Genomic DNA, 18,485 nt, shown 5'->3' with positions numbered 1-18,485 from the left:
AAGAAAATTCACTACTTACATGCCCTCCTAGATGTCCACTCCCCTGATATACTATGCCTTACTGAGACCTAGCTCAAGCCTACTACCATTGATAATGAGATTATACCCCCAGGATAAAATATATTAAGACTTGATTGCATTTCTAAGAAAGGAGGGGGGGTAGCCATCTTGTATAAATCCACTCTGGAAGTATCCAGAACTAGTACCCCAAATGCCTTGTTTACTAACAATGCAGAAATACTCATCACGAAGGTCCAACTCAACAAACGCAAATCTAGAAACATTGCATGCATCTAAATTCCTCCAGGTGACAACACAGATACCTTGGAGGGTATCCTCCAATGGCTCTCCACTAACTGCCCCCAGGAAAAGTACAGTTTTGTACCTACCATAAATGTAGATGTCCGATAGGTATGCATCTGCAGTCATAACAAATGGGTTGTCCTGCCTCAGGCAGCCCTTCGGTCGGCCGGATTCCAAAGTCTGGGTCTGGCCTCGGCTGATGTCGCACTTCACCCGATGTCATAGCTCCTGGGGTATAAAGGCATCAGCCGACGCCATTTTCCTCAGTGTTTCTTGCCCCAGATGCCAGGTGCCCTCTAGGAAGGCTAAATTTGGATAAAAGTAGAAAATTCCAAACAGTAGAAAGCAAAAAGTATATATACATATATACATACAAACAAATACACCATAATAGATTCCCCCAGCTAGCTAAGAGAGGGTAAGTACCCTAGGAATACCACAGAGGGGAAGGAGGGTGGGTAATCCTGACTGCAGATGCATACCTATCAGACATCTACATTTATGGTAGGTACAAAACTGTACTATGTCCTTCAAGGATGCATCTGCAGTCATAACATATGGGTAGAATACCATAGCCAAACTGGGGGAGGAGGCACTAAGATAATGATGGTGTAGTTAAGATCCCTTGTAAAACTGCAGTTGCAAAACCTGCTTGGGATCTGGAGTATAAAGGAAGATTGTAATGCTTGGCAAATGTATGCACGGAGCTCCAAGTAGCAGCTTCTAAAATGTCTTTGGTAGCCACTCCTCGTAGGAAAGCTGTAGTGGTGGCTGTAGCTCTTGTGGAGTGAGGCCTGATATTTTCAGGAGTTGTCTTTCCATGAAAAGAGTAGCAGAATCGAATGAAATTTCCTATCCATTTTGAAATTGTCTGTTTGGAAATTGCTTTTCCTTGCACTCCTGTTGCATATGCTACCAGAAGCTGGTCAGTTTTTCTGCTGGTCTTAGTTCTGTCCAGATAGTAGCGCAGTTGTCTGTGTACATCCAAGGTGTGCAGTAGTTTTCCCCCCCTGTTCTGTGGGTTAGGGAAGAACGTAGGTAAATGAATAGCTTGGTTCAAGGATACCCTGGATACCACCTTTGGCATGAAAGTAGGATTGGTTCTCAGAGACACTCTATCCTGGTGAAAGATAAGGAAAGGCTGCACTGCCATTAATGCCTGTAACTCGGATACCCTTCTTGCTGAAGTGATTGCTAGAAGGAAGGCAGTTTTCCAAGATAAGAACTGTAAGTCTGCTGATGCTGCTGGTTCAAAAGGGGGAAGTGTTAATTTTTCCAGCACAAAATTGAGATCCCATGCAGGCAGAGGTGGTTTCCTTGGAGGTTTTACATTTTTGATCCCTCTTAGAAATTGTCTGAGGAGAGGGTGAGAGAAGATAGGAGGATCCATGTTGTACTCTGCTGAAATCGCTGACGCATGAATCTTGATGGAAGAATAGGACAGGCCATTGTGGAACAGTTCTGCTAAATATTCTAGGATGTGTGCTAGGTTTGCCAGTGTGATATTTGTTCCCTTTGATGCACTCCAAACGAGGAATCTCTTCCATTTGGCTGAGTATGTTTTCCTTGTGGAGGGTCTGCGAGCCTCCAGGATAATGTCCTTGACCCTCTGAGATAAAACAGGTTGGTTTTGTTTTATGCAATTTTCCAGGCAGTTAGCTGCAGCGTTTTCAAGTTTGGATGCAGGGTCTTGTAGTTGTTCTGCGTTAGAAGTAAAGGCCATAGAGGTAGAGGCCATGAGTCTGTCCGAGACATGCTTCTCAGTAGCGGGTACCAATGCTGCCTTGGCCAGTCTGGAGCTATCAGAATTACCTTTGGCTGTTCCTCCCTGATCTTCAGTAGAACTTTGTACATCAATGGGAGAGGTGGAAAGGCATAGACTGTCAGGGCCTTCCAGCTGAAAGAAAGGGAGTCCACCCTCCAGGCTTGTGGGTGGTATTCTCTTGAGCAGAATTTCTTCAGTTGGTGGTTGAGTGGGGAGGCGAACAGGTCTATCTCTGGCAGTCCCCATTTCTTTGTTATGAGTTTGAAGATGTCTGGATGCAGCATCCATTCGTGAGCATCCGTGGTAGTTCTGCTTAAGCTGTCTGCTAGTGAATTCTCTTTTCCTGGTACGAATCTGGCCTGCAGTTGAATGTTGAGATTCAGGCCTAGGTTCCACAGGTCCATTGCCATCCGGCATAGAGGGTAGGAATGCGTGCCTCCCTGTTTGTTGATGTACCACATGACTGTGGTATTGTCCGTCCTTATCAGCAGGTGTCCTTGCTGGAGGAATTATTTGAATGCCTCGATTGCATGCTTCACTGCCAGCATCTCCTTTAGATTTATGTGTAGATTCAGCTGGTCTTGGGACCATAGGCCTTGGATACATTTGTCTTCCATGTGTGCCCCCCAGCCTAGGTCTGAGGCGTCCGTGGTGATGGTCTGCCTTGGTTGTGGTTTGTGGAAAGGCAACCCTCTGTTGGTCTGGCAGGCCTGAGCCCACCACAGGAATTCTATTTTCAGGCATGGAATGATTGGTATCATGGTTTCTAGACTGTGTCTGTGTTGAGACCATACATTCCTTAGGTACCATTGTAATTTTCTCATATGCAGCCTGGCATGTGGGATCAAGATTATGCAGGATGCCATGTAACCCAGGGCCTGCAGGACTTTCCTTGCAGTAAGCTGAGTTTGTCTTGTCAATGCCATGAAGTAGACTGGTAGTTGCTTTTGTTTTTCTTCTGTGAGAAAAGCCATCTGAGTTATTGTGTCCAGTTCTGCACCCAAAAATGTTATCCTTTGGGATGGCACTAGTCTTGACTTCTGTATGTTGACTGTGTATCCCAAGGCTTGCAGCAGTTGTATGACATAGGCCAAATCCTTTATTATTTTTGTCTTGTTGTCCGCTTGTATTAGGCAGTCGTCCAGGTATGGGTAGATTTGAATTCCCTGAAGCCTGCAATGTGCAATTACTGATGCCAGGCATTTCGTGAATACTCTGGGCGCAGTAGATAAGCCAAAGGGCAATGCTGAGAATTGATAATGCTCTGATCCTGCAAGAAATCTGAGGTGTCTTCTGCAATCTGGTCATATAGGGATGTGCAGGTATGCCTCCTTGAGATCTAGAGTCCCCAGCCAAGACTCCTTGCCCAACATGGGAAGAAGTTGCTGTAGGGTCAGCATGTTGAATTTTGGTACAATGAGATATGTGTTCATTGCGGACAAGTCGAGAATAGGCCTCCATTGAGTTTCTTTTCTTGGTACAAGGAATAGTCTGGAGTAAAATCCTTGGCCTTGTTCCATAGGTGGTACCTTTTCTATTGCTCTCATCCTTAGTAAGTTGATGATTTGTTTTAGAGACTCTGACTTCTGGCTTGGTGGAAGGTTTGGCATTCCTCTCTTTTTTGGTAAAGTGTGGAAGTGAAACCTGTAGCCTTTGTCTATTGTTTGCAAAGTCCATTTGTCTCCTGTAATGCAATGCCAGTTTTTTGAAAATAAAGCTAGCTTTCCGCCCAAGGGTGCTTCCAGTTGTTCCCTGGTAGGCGGAATCAGAGCCAAGTCATTGTATCTGTCCCGTGGAAGTGGTTGCAGTCGCAGCTGTGGCGGTACTCCTCTGGTTGGCAGGTTGCCACTGACGACCCCTGTAGGCACCCCTTGTTTGACCTCTGCCTCTTGGGCGTCTATTTCTGCCTCTCTGTGCTCTGGAGGTGTCTGGAAAGGACCAATTCTTTGAAGGCCAATTTCTGCTTAACCGCGGAGGTTGGACCTGCAGAAAATCCTTGACTGTTTGCACAGATTTTGCTTTTTCTTCCACTTTCTTTAGAACCTCCTGTGCAGGGGAGCCAAATAAACTTTGTTTCTCCATAGGGGTATCTAGGAGTTTAGACTTAACATGGTCTGGCAAGGATTGCTCTTTTAGCCAGGCATGCCTTCGAATCACTGCTCCAGTCATAGCTGATCTAAATGAAGCCTCCAGTGCATCATAGCCACATTTTAAGAAATGATTACTGACCTGCTGAGAATTGTGTACCAAATCCTGAAGGGACTTATGGTCTAAAGGTTCTGGAGAGGAAAGCTTTTTATTCAGCTGATCTAACAAAAATTCCTGGTACTGTATCATGTGAAATTGACAGTTTAAAGCCCTGGCGGAAAGAGTAGCAGATGTATAAACCTTTTTACCCCATCTCTCTAATGCTCTTGATTCTCTTTCAGAGGGTAGAGGGTTTTTGGCAGAGGCAGCTGCAACACCCTTAGGGCCCTGAGAAATGGTTTCTGGGTCTGCAGCATGAGCCTTATACAAGTGGTAGTGAGAGTCCGGGACCCTGTAGTATCTGTCAGGTTTGGCAGGGGCCGGGGAAAGAGAATCAGGGGCAGTACTGGCATCATTGTATGCATCATCAACAACTGATAGTACAGGTGGTATGGCTAAAGGCCTATGCTGTGGCAAGTGTAAAAAAGTCCTTAGCCTTTTCCTAGAATCAGAAAAATCCTGACCCTGCCATTGGAAGTGTTCCCTCATTGAGTGTAGAGTTTCCCCAAATGAAAATTCTTCTGGGGGGGGAGGCAGAAGGAATGGAGTCTTCTGCATCCGAATCCTCATAAGGTGAGTATGGTCCTTCCTGATGGTCTGATAAATCTGATCCATCCGAGGAAAAGTCAAAGGAGAGAGGTTCAGGGGGTTCAGTCCTAGGCCTTTTTTCAGGAGGGGGTTGTGAGGCCCTGTCTGGGTGAGGTTGGGATCCCCTGATCAGAGAAATAAGGTCCTCAGCAAGGCTGAGAATCTGAGAACTTGAGGAAGGTCTGTGAGAGGGAGCTTTTGTAGGTAAGGTCTTGGAACGTTTAGCTGCTTTAGCCCTGGAGAAGGCTTTAATAGACATAGATGCAGGGGGTCTAGCTGCCCCACGTGCAGAAGTAGAGATGTCCAACGGAATGGTGTCGGACAATTCTTGTGTGCCTGCTTCTTCAGTAGGAATTTCTGTAGCCGACTCAGCTGGGGCCTCTGTGGCCTCGGTTGTCGGAGGCATGCTTTCGGCCGAAGGAAGAACCGAGGACTCGGTTTCAGCCAAAACCGAGACACTCGCGGTAGGCCTAACCGTGGTTTCAGCCGAAACCGCGGGCCGCGAGTGTCGGTCCTTTTCCTTGCGTTTTTTGACTAAATGTGTAGTCGGAGTCTCCGACGGCATTTTATATGCAAAAGCGGGACCAAAAAACTCTTCTGCAAACTCCGACCGACGTCTTTGTCCGTCGGTTGAAGGAAGCACAGGCTAAACAAGCTGATATGTCATGGTGTGGGCCTAAGCAAGGAAGGCAGTAAGAGTGGAAATCCTTATGAGGTATTTGTTTCCCACAAGTTAAACAATTATTTACTTTGTCTGACATCGGCTGAGGCAAGAAAGAGTCCCCAACGGGGTACTTAGCTTTTTTAGAAGTCTTCGGTAGCTGAAATTTCTGGATCTGACCGACCGGCACTTGTGAACAGCTTCTGCTTCGGGCACCGCGCGGCAAGAAAGACTGGGGAAAATGGCGTTGGCTGATGCCTTTATACCCCAGGAGCTATGACGTCGGGTGAAGTGCGACATCAGCCGAGGCCAGACCCAGACTTTGGAATTCGGCCGACCGAAGGGCTGCCTGAGGCAGGACAACCCATTTGTTATGACTGCAGATGCATCCTTGAAGGACATCTATTATTCTCGGGGATGTTAATATCGACTGGAATACTTGCTCTTCAGACTTTCCCTCCACCCATATAAATTTGCATGACTTCTCCCAGATGATATCTTCCCCAACCAGAATCAATACGCCTAACAAAAATGAAAGTATTCTAGACTGGATATTAATAAACAACCTACCCCAGATATATAAAACAGGCACCCTACCTGAGGACTTTAGTGATCACTTCCTGACCTATATACTCAGGAAAAGAAATGACATCCCTCAACAATCTTCCTTTAAAACCATTAGAAGTTGTAAGAACTTTATTCAAACTAAATTTCAGAAAGAATGAACTTAACACATGTGACTGGTCCAACCTATGGCTACTTCCACTAGATGACGCGGTGTCATACTTTAACTCTACATTTCTTGCTATCCTGGATAACCATGCTCCCCCACGCACTATCAGAACCAATAATAAAGTAGCACCATGGCTGTCCAATGATACAAGGCAAAAAAATATTAGCAGAAACAAAGCATGGACCTCCTGGAGAACCACTGTCCCCAAAAGACCACCTTATATATAAACAGCTGAGAAATGATGCAAAGAAGTCTATTATGCTAGACAAAAGTAATTACTACTGTAATCTGAAACAAAATACCAAAATCAACCACAAAAATTCTGGTCAGGCATAAACAAACTTCTCCACCCAGGCCAATCAACTACCCCTACCCCCTTAACTACCCTCCAACAACCTCCTAAAATTGTTGCAAACACCTTTAACACTTTCTTTACAGAAACTGTGCAGTCCTTAGCCAGTAAGCTATCTCCGTATACCCCAAGTACCACCAACCCCACACCTGATAATAAGATCCCCTTTAAGCTTGATCCAGTACCAACATCTTTTATTAAGTCCATACTTAAAAAATTGAAACCCACCACCCTTTCAGCAGACCTACTACCTGCAGAATATCGCCAAAAAGGCGCTAATGAAATAGCATCCCCCATATCAATTTTAATCAATAGAACTATCCACGAAGCCTATATCCCCCACATCTGGAAAATCTCCCGCATTGTTCCTCTTCATAAAGGGGGAGATTCCACTGAACTTTCAAGTTATAGGCCTATAGCCATTCTGTCTCCCTTGGCTAAAATAATGGAAAAATGTATCCACAAGCAATTTCTTGCCTATCTGAATCAAAACACTCTCCTAGCCCCCTCCCAGCACGGATTTAGACCTTGTCATAGTACAACCTCAGCCCTTCTCTCCTTTTCCCATACAATAAATCAAAACCGTAATGACAACAAGCTCTCCTCAGCCCTCTTCCTTGACCTATGCAAGGCATTTGATATGGTAAATCACCAGCTACTCTTAAACACATTAAAATCACTCTCCATAGATAACCTAGCATTACCTGGTTTCATTCTTATCTAAGTGACAGACAGCAAGCTGTACTGTGGAAGAATAACCTATCGTCCCTTTTACCAGTCACCCTTGGAGTCCCACAGGGAGCTATATTAGGTCCCCTCCTATTCTCCATATTCATTAATGACCTGTACAAAGTCATCCGTGATGCAACTTGTATTCAGTATGCAGATGACTCAACCCTAATCTGCTCTGCCACCTCCCCCACAGATTTACAATCCTTGTCCCAAATCACTTTCAACAAAGTAGAGAACTGGCTCACTGGTCGCCAACTACTATTAAACCAAAATAAAACCAAACTATTACTCTTCTCCCCCACTCGCAAGGTCTCCTCACCACCTCTCACCATAATATCTAACAATGGTACCATCATTTCCCCAGAACCTAGTACTAAACTACTGGGAGTGATCATCGACAACAACCTCAAGTTTGATGCTCACATAGACAAAACTATTAAAACAGTTAATAAAAAATGAGGCTCTTTATACAGGATTAAACCATTCCTAACCCCATCTGCTAGAACTGTTATTGCCCGTTCACATCTGCTATCAACCCTTCTTTATGGCTCTCCCATCTTTGTAAACCTAAGCAAATCAAACCTCAATAAATTAACTAGGTGCTACAATAACATTGCCAGATTTGCCACAGGATCAGCTTATAGAACCCATCACTGCCTTGGCCTTCAGTCGTTAGACTGGCTTGAACTACCCTATCAACTGCAATATAACCAACTAATAGTTGTTCACAAAATCCTCTAGCAACCAGACAGTACACCCATGCTGAAAAATATTATTACCCCCTACAGTAACCTAAAATCCCTTCACCGTTCCAAAAAATTGCTAGTGCAAACTGTTAAAACCAACAATTCAGCTGGTGAATCACTATTCTCCAACTCTGCTGGTAAAAACTGGAACCTACTTCCTGCTGAACTCACCACTGACCCCTCCTTATCCCAATTCAAAAACTCCCTTAGGAAATACATAAAAATGCAGTGGCTTTGTCCCTGTACAAACCCTGACTAACCCTCACTCAAACATAATTAATTCATAAATGAGAACCTCATTAAAGGAATAAAACTCTGACTTTTCTAACTGTTTAAAATTCTGTGTATCACCCACCTACTGGAAAGATTTAAAGTTAACATTACATCATGTATGATAACCACCTTTAATATATGTGTTTTCCTTTTTCAGATGAAATCTTTAACTATTTCTTTCTCAGCTACTTGCTTCCAACCATTGCTGTGTGTATGTGCGAAAAACATGTACCTGTGTGTACATATCGATAAACAAATCTCAGTTTTGTGATAACTCGCTGTAATAATTTCACTGTATTTACACTTGTTTTTGTACATTTGGAGCTTTTCTCCCTGGGCCTCCGCTGAAAATGGGCCTGTATCCAGTCAGACTTTCCTGGTTAAAAAATGTAAAATAAATAAAATACACACACACACACACACACACACATATATATATATATATATATATATACATATATGTGTGTGTGTGTGTATAAAATAGTCCTATGTTGAATTACAGTTTTATCTAAAGTAACTGATATAGTAAAAGTGGTTGAAAGTCAGTTTAATTAAATGACATGTTGGTTGAAATCCCATTGAACAGAATGTGGGACAGCTATATGTAATATAATATACTGTATAATACAGAAGCAGGAAGCAGGAATATCTACAAGTGTATGAAGAAGTCTTAGCAGGTGCTTGTGATCACCTATAATAATCACAGCCAGTGTGGTTTATGTATGGGCACTGGCAGTGATTTACCATGTATGGTATTTTACATTTGTACATAGTTTTATTGTGAAGTTAATATAATTAAGGGCGTGTGGGGTGCAGAGATGCAGCGGGGATGTCCCCCGTGCTATTGTGAAGTTAATATATTTAAGTAAGGGAGTGTGGGGTGCAGGGATGCAGGGGGGATGCCCCCCTGGCAAAAAACTCTGTTTGAAAAGCTTTCCCTTGATGCCCTTCACGAGCTCATGTTTCATTATTTTGAAATAAATTAAGTTGTATGTTCAAAGAAATTGACTTTCAACCATTTGAGTGGGTGAGTTGTCTTTAGATGAAATTGTTATTGAACCAACTGCCATTTAATTTTATTATATATATATATATATATATATATATATATATATATATATATATATATGTACATGTCTAGGACTGGTTAAATCTTAGACCTGATTGATAAGTAATGCTGAACTCTAAGCTTGTTTCCTGCCCTTTCTTATCTCAGGTGGCATCGTGTGGCTATAAGCGTACAGAAGAAGACTGTGACAATAATCATGGACTGTAAGAAAAAGGTTTCCAAGCCTCTGCTACGTAGTCCAAAACCTGTAGTCGACACCAAGGGCATTGTGGTGTTTGGAACCAGAATTCTGGATGAAGAGGTCTTTAAGGTAGGCATTGATAGTGTGTGACTGGGAAAATAAACCTTTTGACTATGACACGCAAATCTAGCAATCTAGCTGAGCACAAAGACATTACTATGAGTTTCTTGTACCTGTGGTAATAAAGCACATGAATTGCATTTGAAGAACAACTTATTGTCTCATTGGTTTAAATCATTATTTTTTTATTTGACAACCCGGAGTAGCAGTGTAGCAAACCATTGTAGAGAGCTCTTTTGTCATGGCTTGGGCGACTTACAGGACAGTGCCTGAACCTCTGCTCTGCCATGTGTCTTTGCGTCACTTGTTTCATACTGAAGACCATGCATAAACCCCTTTTCTGTCATGTTTCTTTATCACCTGTTTCATAATGAGGACAGTGCATGAACCCCTGTTCCTGTTGTGTGCCTTTGTGTCACCTGTTTCATACTGAGAACAATGCATGAATCCCTGCTCTGTCATGTGCCTTTGTCACTTGTTTCATACTGAGGACTGTGTCTGAACCCCTTCTCTGTCATGTGCATTTGTGTCACTTGTTTCGTACTGAGGACAGTGCATGAATCCGTGCTGTGTCATGTGCCTTTGTCACTTGTTTCATACTGAGGACAGTGTATGAACCCCTGCTCTGTCATGTGCCTTTGTCACTTGTTTCATACTGAGGACAGTGCATGAACCCCTACTCTGTTGTGTGCCTTTGTATCACCTGTTTCATACTGAAGACAGAGTATGAAGCCCTGCTCTGTCGTGCCTTTGTCTCTTATTTCATATTGAGGACAGTGATGAAGCCCTGCTCTGTCGTGCCTTTGTCCCTTGTTTCATACTGAGGACAGTGTATGAAGCCCTGCTCTGTCGTGCCTTTGTCTCTTATTTCATACTGAGGACAGTGTATGAAGCCCTGCTCTGTCGTGCCTTTGTCCCTTATTTCATACTGATGACAGTACATGAAGCCCTGCTCTGTCGTGCCTTTGTCCCTTATTTCATACTGAGGACAGTGTATGAAGCCCTGCTCTGTCGTGCCTTTGTCCCTTATTTCATACTGAGGACAGTACATGAAGCCCTGCTCTGTCGTGCCTTTGTCCCTTATTTCATACTGAGGACAGTGCATGAAGCCCTGCTCTGTCGTGCCTTTGTCCCTTATTTCATATTGAGGACAGTGATGAAGCCCTGCTCTGTCGTGCCTTTGTCCCTTATTTCATACTGAGAACAATGCATGAATCCCTGCTCTGTCATGTGCCTTTGGCACTTGTTTCATACTGAGGACCGTGCCTGAACCCCTTCTCTGTCATGTGCGTTTGTGTCACTTGTTCCGTACTGAGGACCGTGCATGAAGCCCTGCTCTGTCATGCCTTTGTCCCTTATTTCATACTGAGGACAGTGTATGAAGCCCTGCTCTGTCGTGCCTTTGTCCCTTATTTCATACTGAGGACAGTGCATGAACCCCTGCTCTGTTGTGTGCCTTTGTGTCACCTGTTTCATACTGAGGACAGTGTATGAACCCCTGCTCTGTCATGTGCCTTTGTCACTTGTTTCATACTGAGGACAGTGCATGAAGCCCTGCTCTGTCGTGCCTTTGTCCCTTATTTTATACTGAGGACAGTGTATGAATTTCTCCCTTATTTCATAATGAGGACAGTGTATGAAGCCCTGCTGTGTCGTGCCTTTGTCACTTATTTCATACTGAGGACAGTGTATGAAGCCCTGCTGTGTCGTGCCTTTGTCACTTATTTCATACTGAGGACAGTGCATGAACCCCTATTCCTGTCATGTGCCTTTGTGTCCCTTATTTCATACTGAGGGCAGTACATGAAGCCCTATTCTGTTGTGTGCCTTTGTGTCCCTTATTTCATACCGAGGCAGTGCATGAAGCCCTGCTCTGTCGTGCCTTTGTCACTTATTTCATACTGAGGACAGTGCATGAACCCCTGCTCTGTCGTGCCTTTGTCACTTGTTTCATACTGAGGACAGTGCACGAAGCCCTGCTCTGTCATGCCTTTGTCACTCTCATACTGAGGGCAGTGCATGAACCCCTATTCCTGGTGTGTGCCTTTGTGTCCCTTATTTCATACTGAGGACAGTGCATGAACCCCTGCTCTGTCATGCCTTTGTCCGTTATTTCATACTGAGGGCAGTGCATGAACCCCTATTCCTGGCGTGTGCCTTTGTCACTCTCATACTCTCTCTGATCCTTTCTTTCACTCACTTTCTTGTTCTTTCCCTCATGTACCTCTAAACATTTGAAACTGTGCTGTACCACTGTTGCCATCTCATAATAGGCTTTAGAAAACTGCACTCCAGTTTGTAGGAGGGGAATCTAAACTGTTAATTCCTGCTGTCATTTTTCTCAGATGTTCTTCGTGTTTCACTGTTGCAGTCATAACTGCAGGGTGTTCCTGCCAGCAGGCAGCCCGAGGTCGGCCAGAATTCCAAAGTCTGGGTCCGGCGTCGGCTGTACCAGCAAGTACCCTGACGTCAGAACGCAGAGGTATAAAGCTGACAGCCGACGCCATCTTCCCATTCTTTCTTGCCGTGCGGTGGAAAGCAGCTCGCAAGTCGTTGGTTGGCGCATTCAGGAAAACGTGCTTTGATTGTCGTCTGTCCGAAGTTTTCTACTTCTCTTCTCAAGCTAAGTACCCGTTGAAACTTTTTCTTGCTCCTCCGATGTCAGAAAAAGTTAATAATTGTATATCGTGTGGAAAACAAATACCTCATAAAGATTTCCACTCTTACTGTCTACCTTGCTTAGGCCCTGACCACGACGTTTCTTGCTGTCGGCTCTGTGCCAGGTTTAATTCTCGCACTATCAAGCATAGGTGCGATTGGGCCTTGAATTATTTAGGTGAGCGATTCAATTATAGGATGTCATCGGATACTTTACCGACAACGGAATTCAAAAGCGCAAGGACAAGGATAGGCCTCCGAGGTCCAAACAAGATACTTTGCAGCGGAGCCAGCCGGGTTCGCGATGCGTCAGTGGCGCTTTTGCAGCCTGTCGTCCGCCGCCGAACCGATGGCGACACGGACTCCCATGGGGAGCCTTCTAGGCCTAGTATTTTATCTGCTGCAGGACCTTGGACGTCGCTCCTTCATATGGGTCGGAACCGCTGTGCAGGTACCGGCTTCTGAGGGGGTTTTCAGGCCTTCTCATATCACTATTTCTACAAAGACAAAGTCAAAGACTCCTGTTAAACCAAGGTTTCTTCTCAAGCTTCCTCGGATACAGCTCCCAAGTCCCAGAAGCAATTACTACGGATGGCTGAAGATTTACTGACAATGATTAGGGGTTCTCACCCTCCTCCAGAAAAAAGGCCTAGACAGGATATTGCTTATGATTCATCTGATCAGGCTTCTGTGTCTTCTGTCTCTTCCTCTGACCAGGATTATTCTTTTCCTCCTTATGAGGATTCTGATGCAGAGGACTCTATTCCTCTGCTTCTCCCCTGAAGATTTCTCTTTTGGGGAAACCTTACATGAGATGAGGAGCATTTTCATTGGGAAGGTCAGGATTATTCTGCTTCCAAGAAGAGACTTAGGGAATTTCTCCTTCTCCCTCAACACAGACCTTTGGCTATTCCTCCTGTACTTGATATTGTGGATGATGCTTTTTCTGAAGCTAACCTGAATCCTGATTCCTTGCTGCCTGCTCCTTCTAAGCCTGATAGATTTTACAGAGTCCCTGACTCCCATCAATTCTTATTTAAGAACCCTTCTGCTGATCCTAAAACCATTTCTCAGGGTTCTAGGGCTGCTAAGGCCGCTTCATCTAAAAATCCTATTCCCTCTGAAAAGGATTCTTGTGCCTTGGACAGGTAGGGCAAAAAGGTTTACACTTCTGCTACTCTTTCTATTAGAGCTTTAAATTGCCAGTTTCACATGTTCAAGTATCAGCAATTTCTTTTGTCTGTTTTAAAGCAAAGGCTCTCTACCTTTCCTGCATGTGCAGAGGACAAGGAGTTACAGGATGTATTGCATGCAACTGAACAAGTTAGCAAACATAGTTTACATTGTGGTTTTGATGCCTTGGAAGCTTCTTGCAGGGCCGCAGCCTCTGGTACTGTTATCAGGAGACATGCTTGGCTTCGTGAGCAGAATTTACCTGAGCAGGTTAAGGCTAAACTGTTAGATGCCCCTGTTCAGCATGTTTTATTTGGATCCAAGGCTGAGGAGGTTATTAAAAAGATGGAAGAAAAAGCAAAATCTATGCAGACCGTTAAAGATTTTTTACAAGTTCAGCCTCCTAGATTTTCTAGAAATTGGCCCTCAAAATTGGTCCTTTCCACGTCTGATAGGCCTCAAAGGGGAAGATATAGACGGCTCAGAGGTCGGGCGCAGGCTCAGGCCTCTTACAGGTCAAGACAATGGACTGCTTCTTCACCTAGAAGGGGAGAAGACGGACCTCAATCACAAAAAAGCAGACCCAATGACTCTCTCCGTTGGGCTACAGGTCCTCCTTGCCTGGAAGCCCCTCTCGGAGGAAAACTTTCTCTTTTCTACCAAAATTGGACTCATATTACCCAGGACAAATGGGTTTTAGACGTGATTTTAAGAGGCTACAAATTCCACTTTCATACTCTGCCAAGGTCTTCGGGTTGTCCGGATCTGCCAAAACATCAATGGTCAGAAGCCTTAAATCAAGTGGACGCTTTATTGGCCATGATAGCCATAGAAACTGTTCCACTTCCAGAGATGGGAAAAGGTTTTTACTCAAGACTATTTCTGGTCCCAAGGAAACAAAACTCATGGAGACCTATTCTGGACCTCTCAGTATTAAATACCTTTCTGGGGATTCCAAAATTCAAGATGCTTACTCTGCAACAACTTCTTCCCATGCTCTCCCAGGATGCTTGGATGGTAACACTGGACTTGAAGGAAGCCTATTTACACATTCCCATCAGACAGGAACGCAGAAAATACCTCAGATTCCAGGCAGGTTTGAGACACTTTCAATTCTCTGTACTGCCCTTTGGCTTATCTACTGTGCCCAGAGTCTTTACCAAGTGTCTGGCTCCAGTAGTAACATTACAGACTCCAAGGGATTCAAATTTACCCCTATCTGGACGACTGCCTTATTCAGGCGGACAGCAAGGATCTTTTACTTCAACATCTGCAGTTTGTTCAGCATCTTCTCCTACTTCTGGGATTTTCAGTGAACACAAAAAAGTCACATTTGATCCCCTCTCAACAAATGATCTTTTTGGGAGCTCTTCTAAACACAAGCCTACAAAGGGCCTTCCTTACTCCTGAAAAGCAAGTACAGCTGGCATCACTTTTCAAGACCTTGGCTACTTTGACTCAGCTCACTGCAAGGAAATTCCTGCAGACATTGGGCTACATGGCTTCTTGCATCCTGTTGATCCCAAATGCAAGGCTTCATATGAGAAAGCTTCAATGGTACCTAAAGAGTGTATGGTCTCAGCTTTACCACAGCCTGGAAACAATGATACCTCTGATTCCCTGCCTCCAAAAAGAGTTCCTCTGGTGGTCCAGGGCTTGTGCTTTAAACGAAGGGAATCCCTTCGTACCTCATCCTGTTCAGATCATAACCACAGACGCCTCGGATTATGCTTGGGGAGCTCATTACCTAAACAATTGCCAGCAGGGCTACTGGACCAAGAAGCATCTTCCCTGGCACATCAACTTGAAGGAAATGTTGGCAGTCCAAAATGCTCTTCTAGCCTTCCAGAATCTTTTGCAACCAGGCCATCTTCTGATTCGCACAGACAATACCACAGTCATGTGGTATATAAACAAGCAGGGGGGCTCTCACTCATACCCCCTTTGCAGACTAGCCATGAGTTTATGGGACACAGCTCTAAATCTGAATCTGCATCTTCAAGCTCAGTTCATTCCAGGAAAACAGAATCTCTTAGCAGACAGCCTAAGCAGAAATCTTTTGGATTCTCACAAATGGATGCTGGACCCCAACATATTCAGCAGGATTACGGCAGTTTGGGGTTGCCATCAGATAGATCTGTTTGCATCTCATCTCAATCATCAGCTGCCTCTCTTTTGCACCAGGTCCTTCCACAAAACAGCTTGGAAAGTGGATGCCCTGTCTTTCAGCTGGAGGAATCTTTCGGGTTATGCCTTCCCTCCTCTTCCTCTTCTGCCTCGGGTGTTACTGAAAATAAAACAGGACAAACCCAAGATTATCATTTTGACAGCTCCAAATTGGCCTCGGCAGTTTTGGTATCCAACTTTAAGACACCTGTTCTTGGAACCTCCATGGATTCTGCCTCTGTTTCCTTCTCGCCGACAGGTTGTACTCCAAATCGATCTTTCCTGAGAGGCCTCAAAGGGATTTTGATTTCATTCTGCTTTCCAATACCTTGTTTCTTTTTAGCTAGGGTGGTAGGTTTAGAATTTGAAAGCTCATTGCCTAAAAAAGGCACTATGGGGGTGGCAAGAGCCTTTGCCAATATCCGAATCCCAGGGTGACAGGTGCGTCAGCCGCCCTGCGGAAGCAGCTGCGTGGCTTGTCCAGCATGTCATCCCAGGCAGATTAGACATTGATCCCCTTGAAATGACACCAGAGTTTAAGCCAATTGTTAAAGCTGATCATCTTATCTCTGTATTGTGGCATCATTCTTGGGTGAAGGTAGGATACTGCTCAAGCCTAGTCAGGTCATACCTGCCCTGGGCTAAGCATAATCAGAGAGCCCTCAATGTCTCTTTCATGTAGTCCAAGGAGGTATCGCCTCAGGTCGCTTACACCAGCGGGACAATGACTGAGTCATATTTGCACCTGCTGTTGAGAGACCTGAGTGCTTTGGCGTTATGTGTATGGATTCTAGCGCCTCCGGACAGGCAGCTTTGGCTACTGTCGACCTTCTCCTTACTCAGTCTGGTGAGCGGACGCCAGTGTCTGACTATGGAGTCACCAATGACTCAGTGTGTCTGGCATTGTGTTTGGCCTTAAGGGCTGTGACTGTTTGACACTCTGACTGTGAGGTCTATGTGTTGCAGGTGTTGTGTCTCTGAGGTGGTGGTTGTTTGGGTGTCTGCTTTGGTGGCCTCTGCTGTTTTGGTGCAGATTTTTGATCAGAGCCGAGTATGTCTTCTTGTGTGTTTATGTGTATGATTTGAGGTTGTGATGGTACTATGTGAGACTGGGTCTATAGTGTGTGTGTGGTAACCTTCTCCTCCTGACTGGTCTTGCCAGTCCTATGTTGAGAGAGCTCAGCCTCCAGTTTGGTCAGAGATAGTTGCATCTCTCGTGATGTATTTGTGTTTTGTGGGAGGAGGAGAGGGTTGTTCAGTGTACATGAGGCAATTGTAACATTGCCTCAACATTCTCAGGTTCACCAGCTGAACAGGAGGACACTATAGCAACTGATCCCTCGAGCATGCTAGAAGGACTAGACAAAAAACTTTAAAAGAGATTCTGGGGACGTGAGTGACCTAGAGAAATGGGGGTTTGCCTTTTGGGGTGCTATCTATAAGAGTGCCGATCAAGGTAATAAGTACTGTAGGAGCAAGTGCTAGGTTTAACAGATAGAGAAAAGTCTACTTGGAGTCAAGTAGAGATGATCTTTTAGGTATTAGAAAGTGCTAGTAACAGGGATGCTTAAAGGTAAGATTGAAAAGAATGCACTCTGCAGTGTGCACTAGAGAAGTTAGATATGAAAGTAGGTAACTTGAGTTTTACCTGTTTAAAAAGTTAAGGTTTAGTGGAGTTACTATTTTAAAACAGCAAGATGGACTGAAAGGGGTGGTTACTTTTGTATTTTGGTACTATGAAATACTGTAGGATGGCCAAATTTAAATAATTAAAGGTGGGATTTCTAAAGTGATGGTTTTGTGATTACCTACATAAGCCAGTGAAAGTAGAGAGAAATGAGATATATGGTCAGATTAACATAAGAGGCGGGCAACTAGAAAGACAGTGGTATTCTGCCTGACTCAGAACAGAGAGAGCTTTGTCCCTTATTTTATACTGAGGACAGTGTATGAAGCCCTGCTCTGTCGTGCCTTTCTTCCTTATTTCATAATGAGGACAGTGCATGAACCCCTGCTCTGTCGTGCCTTTGTCACTTGTTTCATACTGAGGACAGTGCATGAACCCCTGCTCTGTCGTGCCTTTGTCACTTGTTTCATTCTGAGGACAGTGCATGAAGCCCTGCTCTGTCATGCCTTTGTCACTCTCATACTGAGGGCAGTGCATGAACCCCTATTCCTGGTGTGTGCCTTTGTGTCCCTTATTTCATACTGAGGACAGTGCATGAACCCCTGCTCTGTCGTGCCTTTGTCCATTATTTCATACTGAGGGCAGTGCATGAACCCCTATTCCTGGCGTGTACCTTTCTCCCTTATTTCATACTGAGGGCAGTGCATGAACCCCTGCTCTGTCATGCCTTTCTCCCTTATTTCTGCATTCTGAGGGCAGGGTACTTGCTGGTACAGCCGACGCCGGACCCAGACTTTGGAATTCTGGCCGACCTCGGGCTGCCTGCCGGCAGGAACACCCTACAGTTATGACTGCAACAGTGAAGACACTCGAACATCTACATTTATGGTAGGTGTACACAACTGTACTCCAGTTTGTAGGAGGGGAATCTAAACTGTTAATTCCTGCTGTCATTTTTCTCAGTTTTTCATGGTCCCATTTTAGTTTAATTTTATCATTGTTTTTCTCATTCTGTTTGTTAATGGTCCCATGTTGATGAGTAATCATTTGGTGGGGATATGGAATATCAGGGCTATAGCACTTAAAACATT

General features: G+C 44.5%; 1 protein-coding gene across 1 annotated transcript in view; it reads left to right on the top strand.

Moving 5' to 3' along the window:
* Positions 1 to 18,485, top strand: part of COL11A2 (collagen type XI alpha 2 chain) — a 484,735-nt gene that overhangs the window by 132,823 nt on the left and 333,427 nt on the right. Inside the window, exon 4 of the mRNA XM_044083566.1 lies at positions 9,617 to 9,779. Coding sequence (XP_043939501.1) covers positions 9,617 to 9,779 — 163 coding nt within the window. The remainder of the gene's footprint in view (positions 1 to 9,616; positions 9,780 to 18,485) is intronic.

Source organism: Protopterus annectens, chromosome 9.part0 (assembly GCF_019279795.1).
Source record: "Protopterus annectens isolate FY-2018-M chromosome 9.part0, PAN1.0, whole genome shotgun sequence".
Lineage (NCBI taxonomy): Eukaryota > Metazoa > Chordata > Ceratodontiformes > Protopteridae > Protopterus > Protopterus annectens.
The sequence above is the reverse complement of the archived record's forward strand: the minus strand, read 5'-3'. Positions and strand labels throughout refer to the sequence as shown.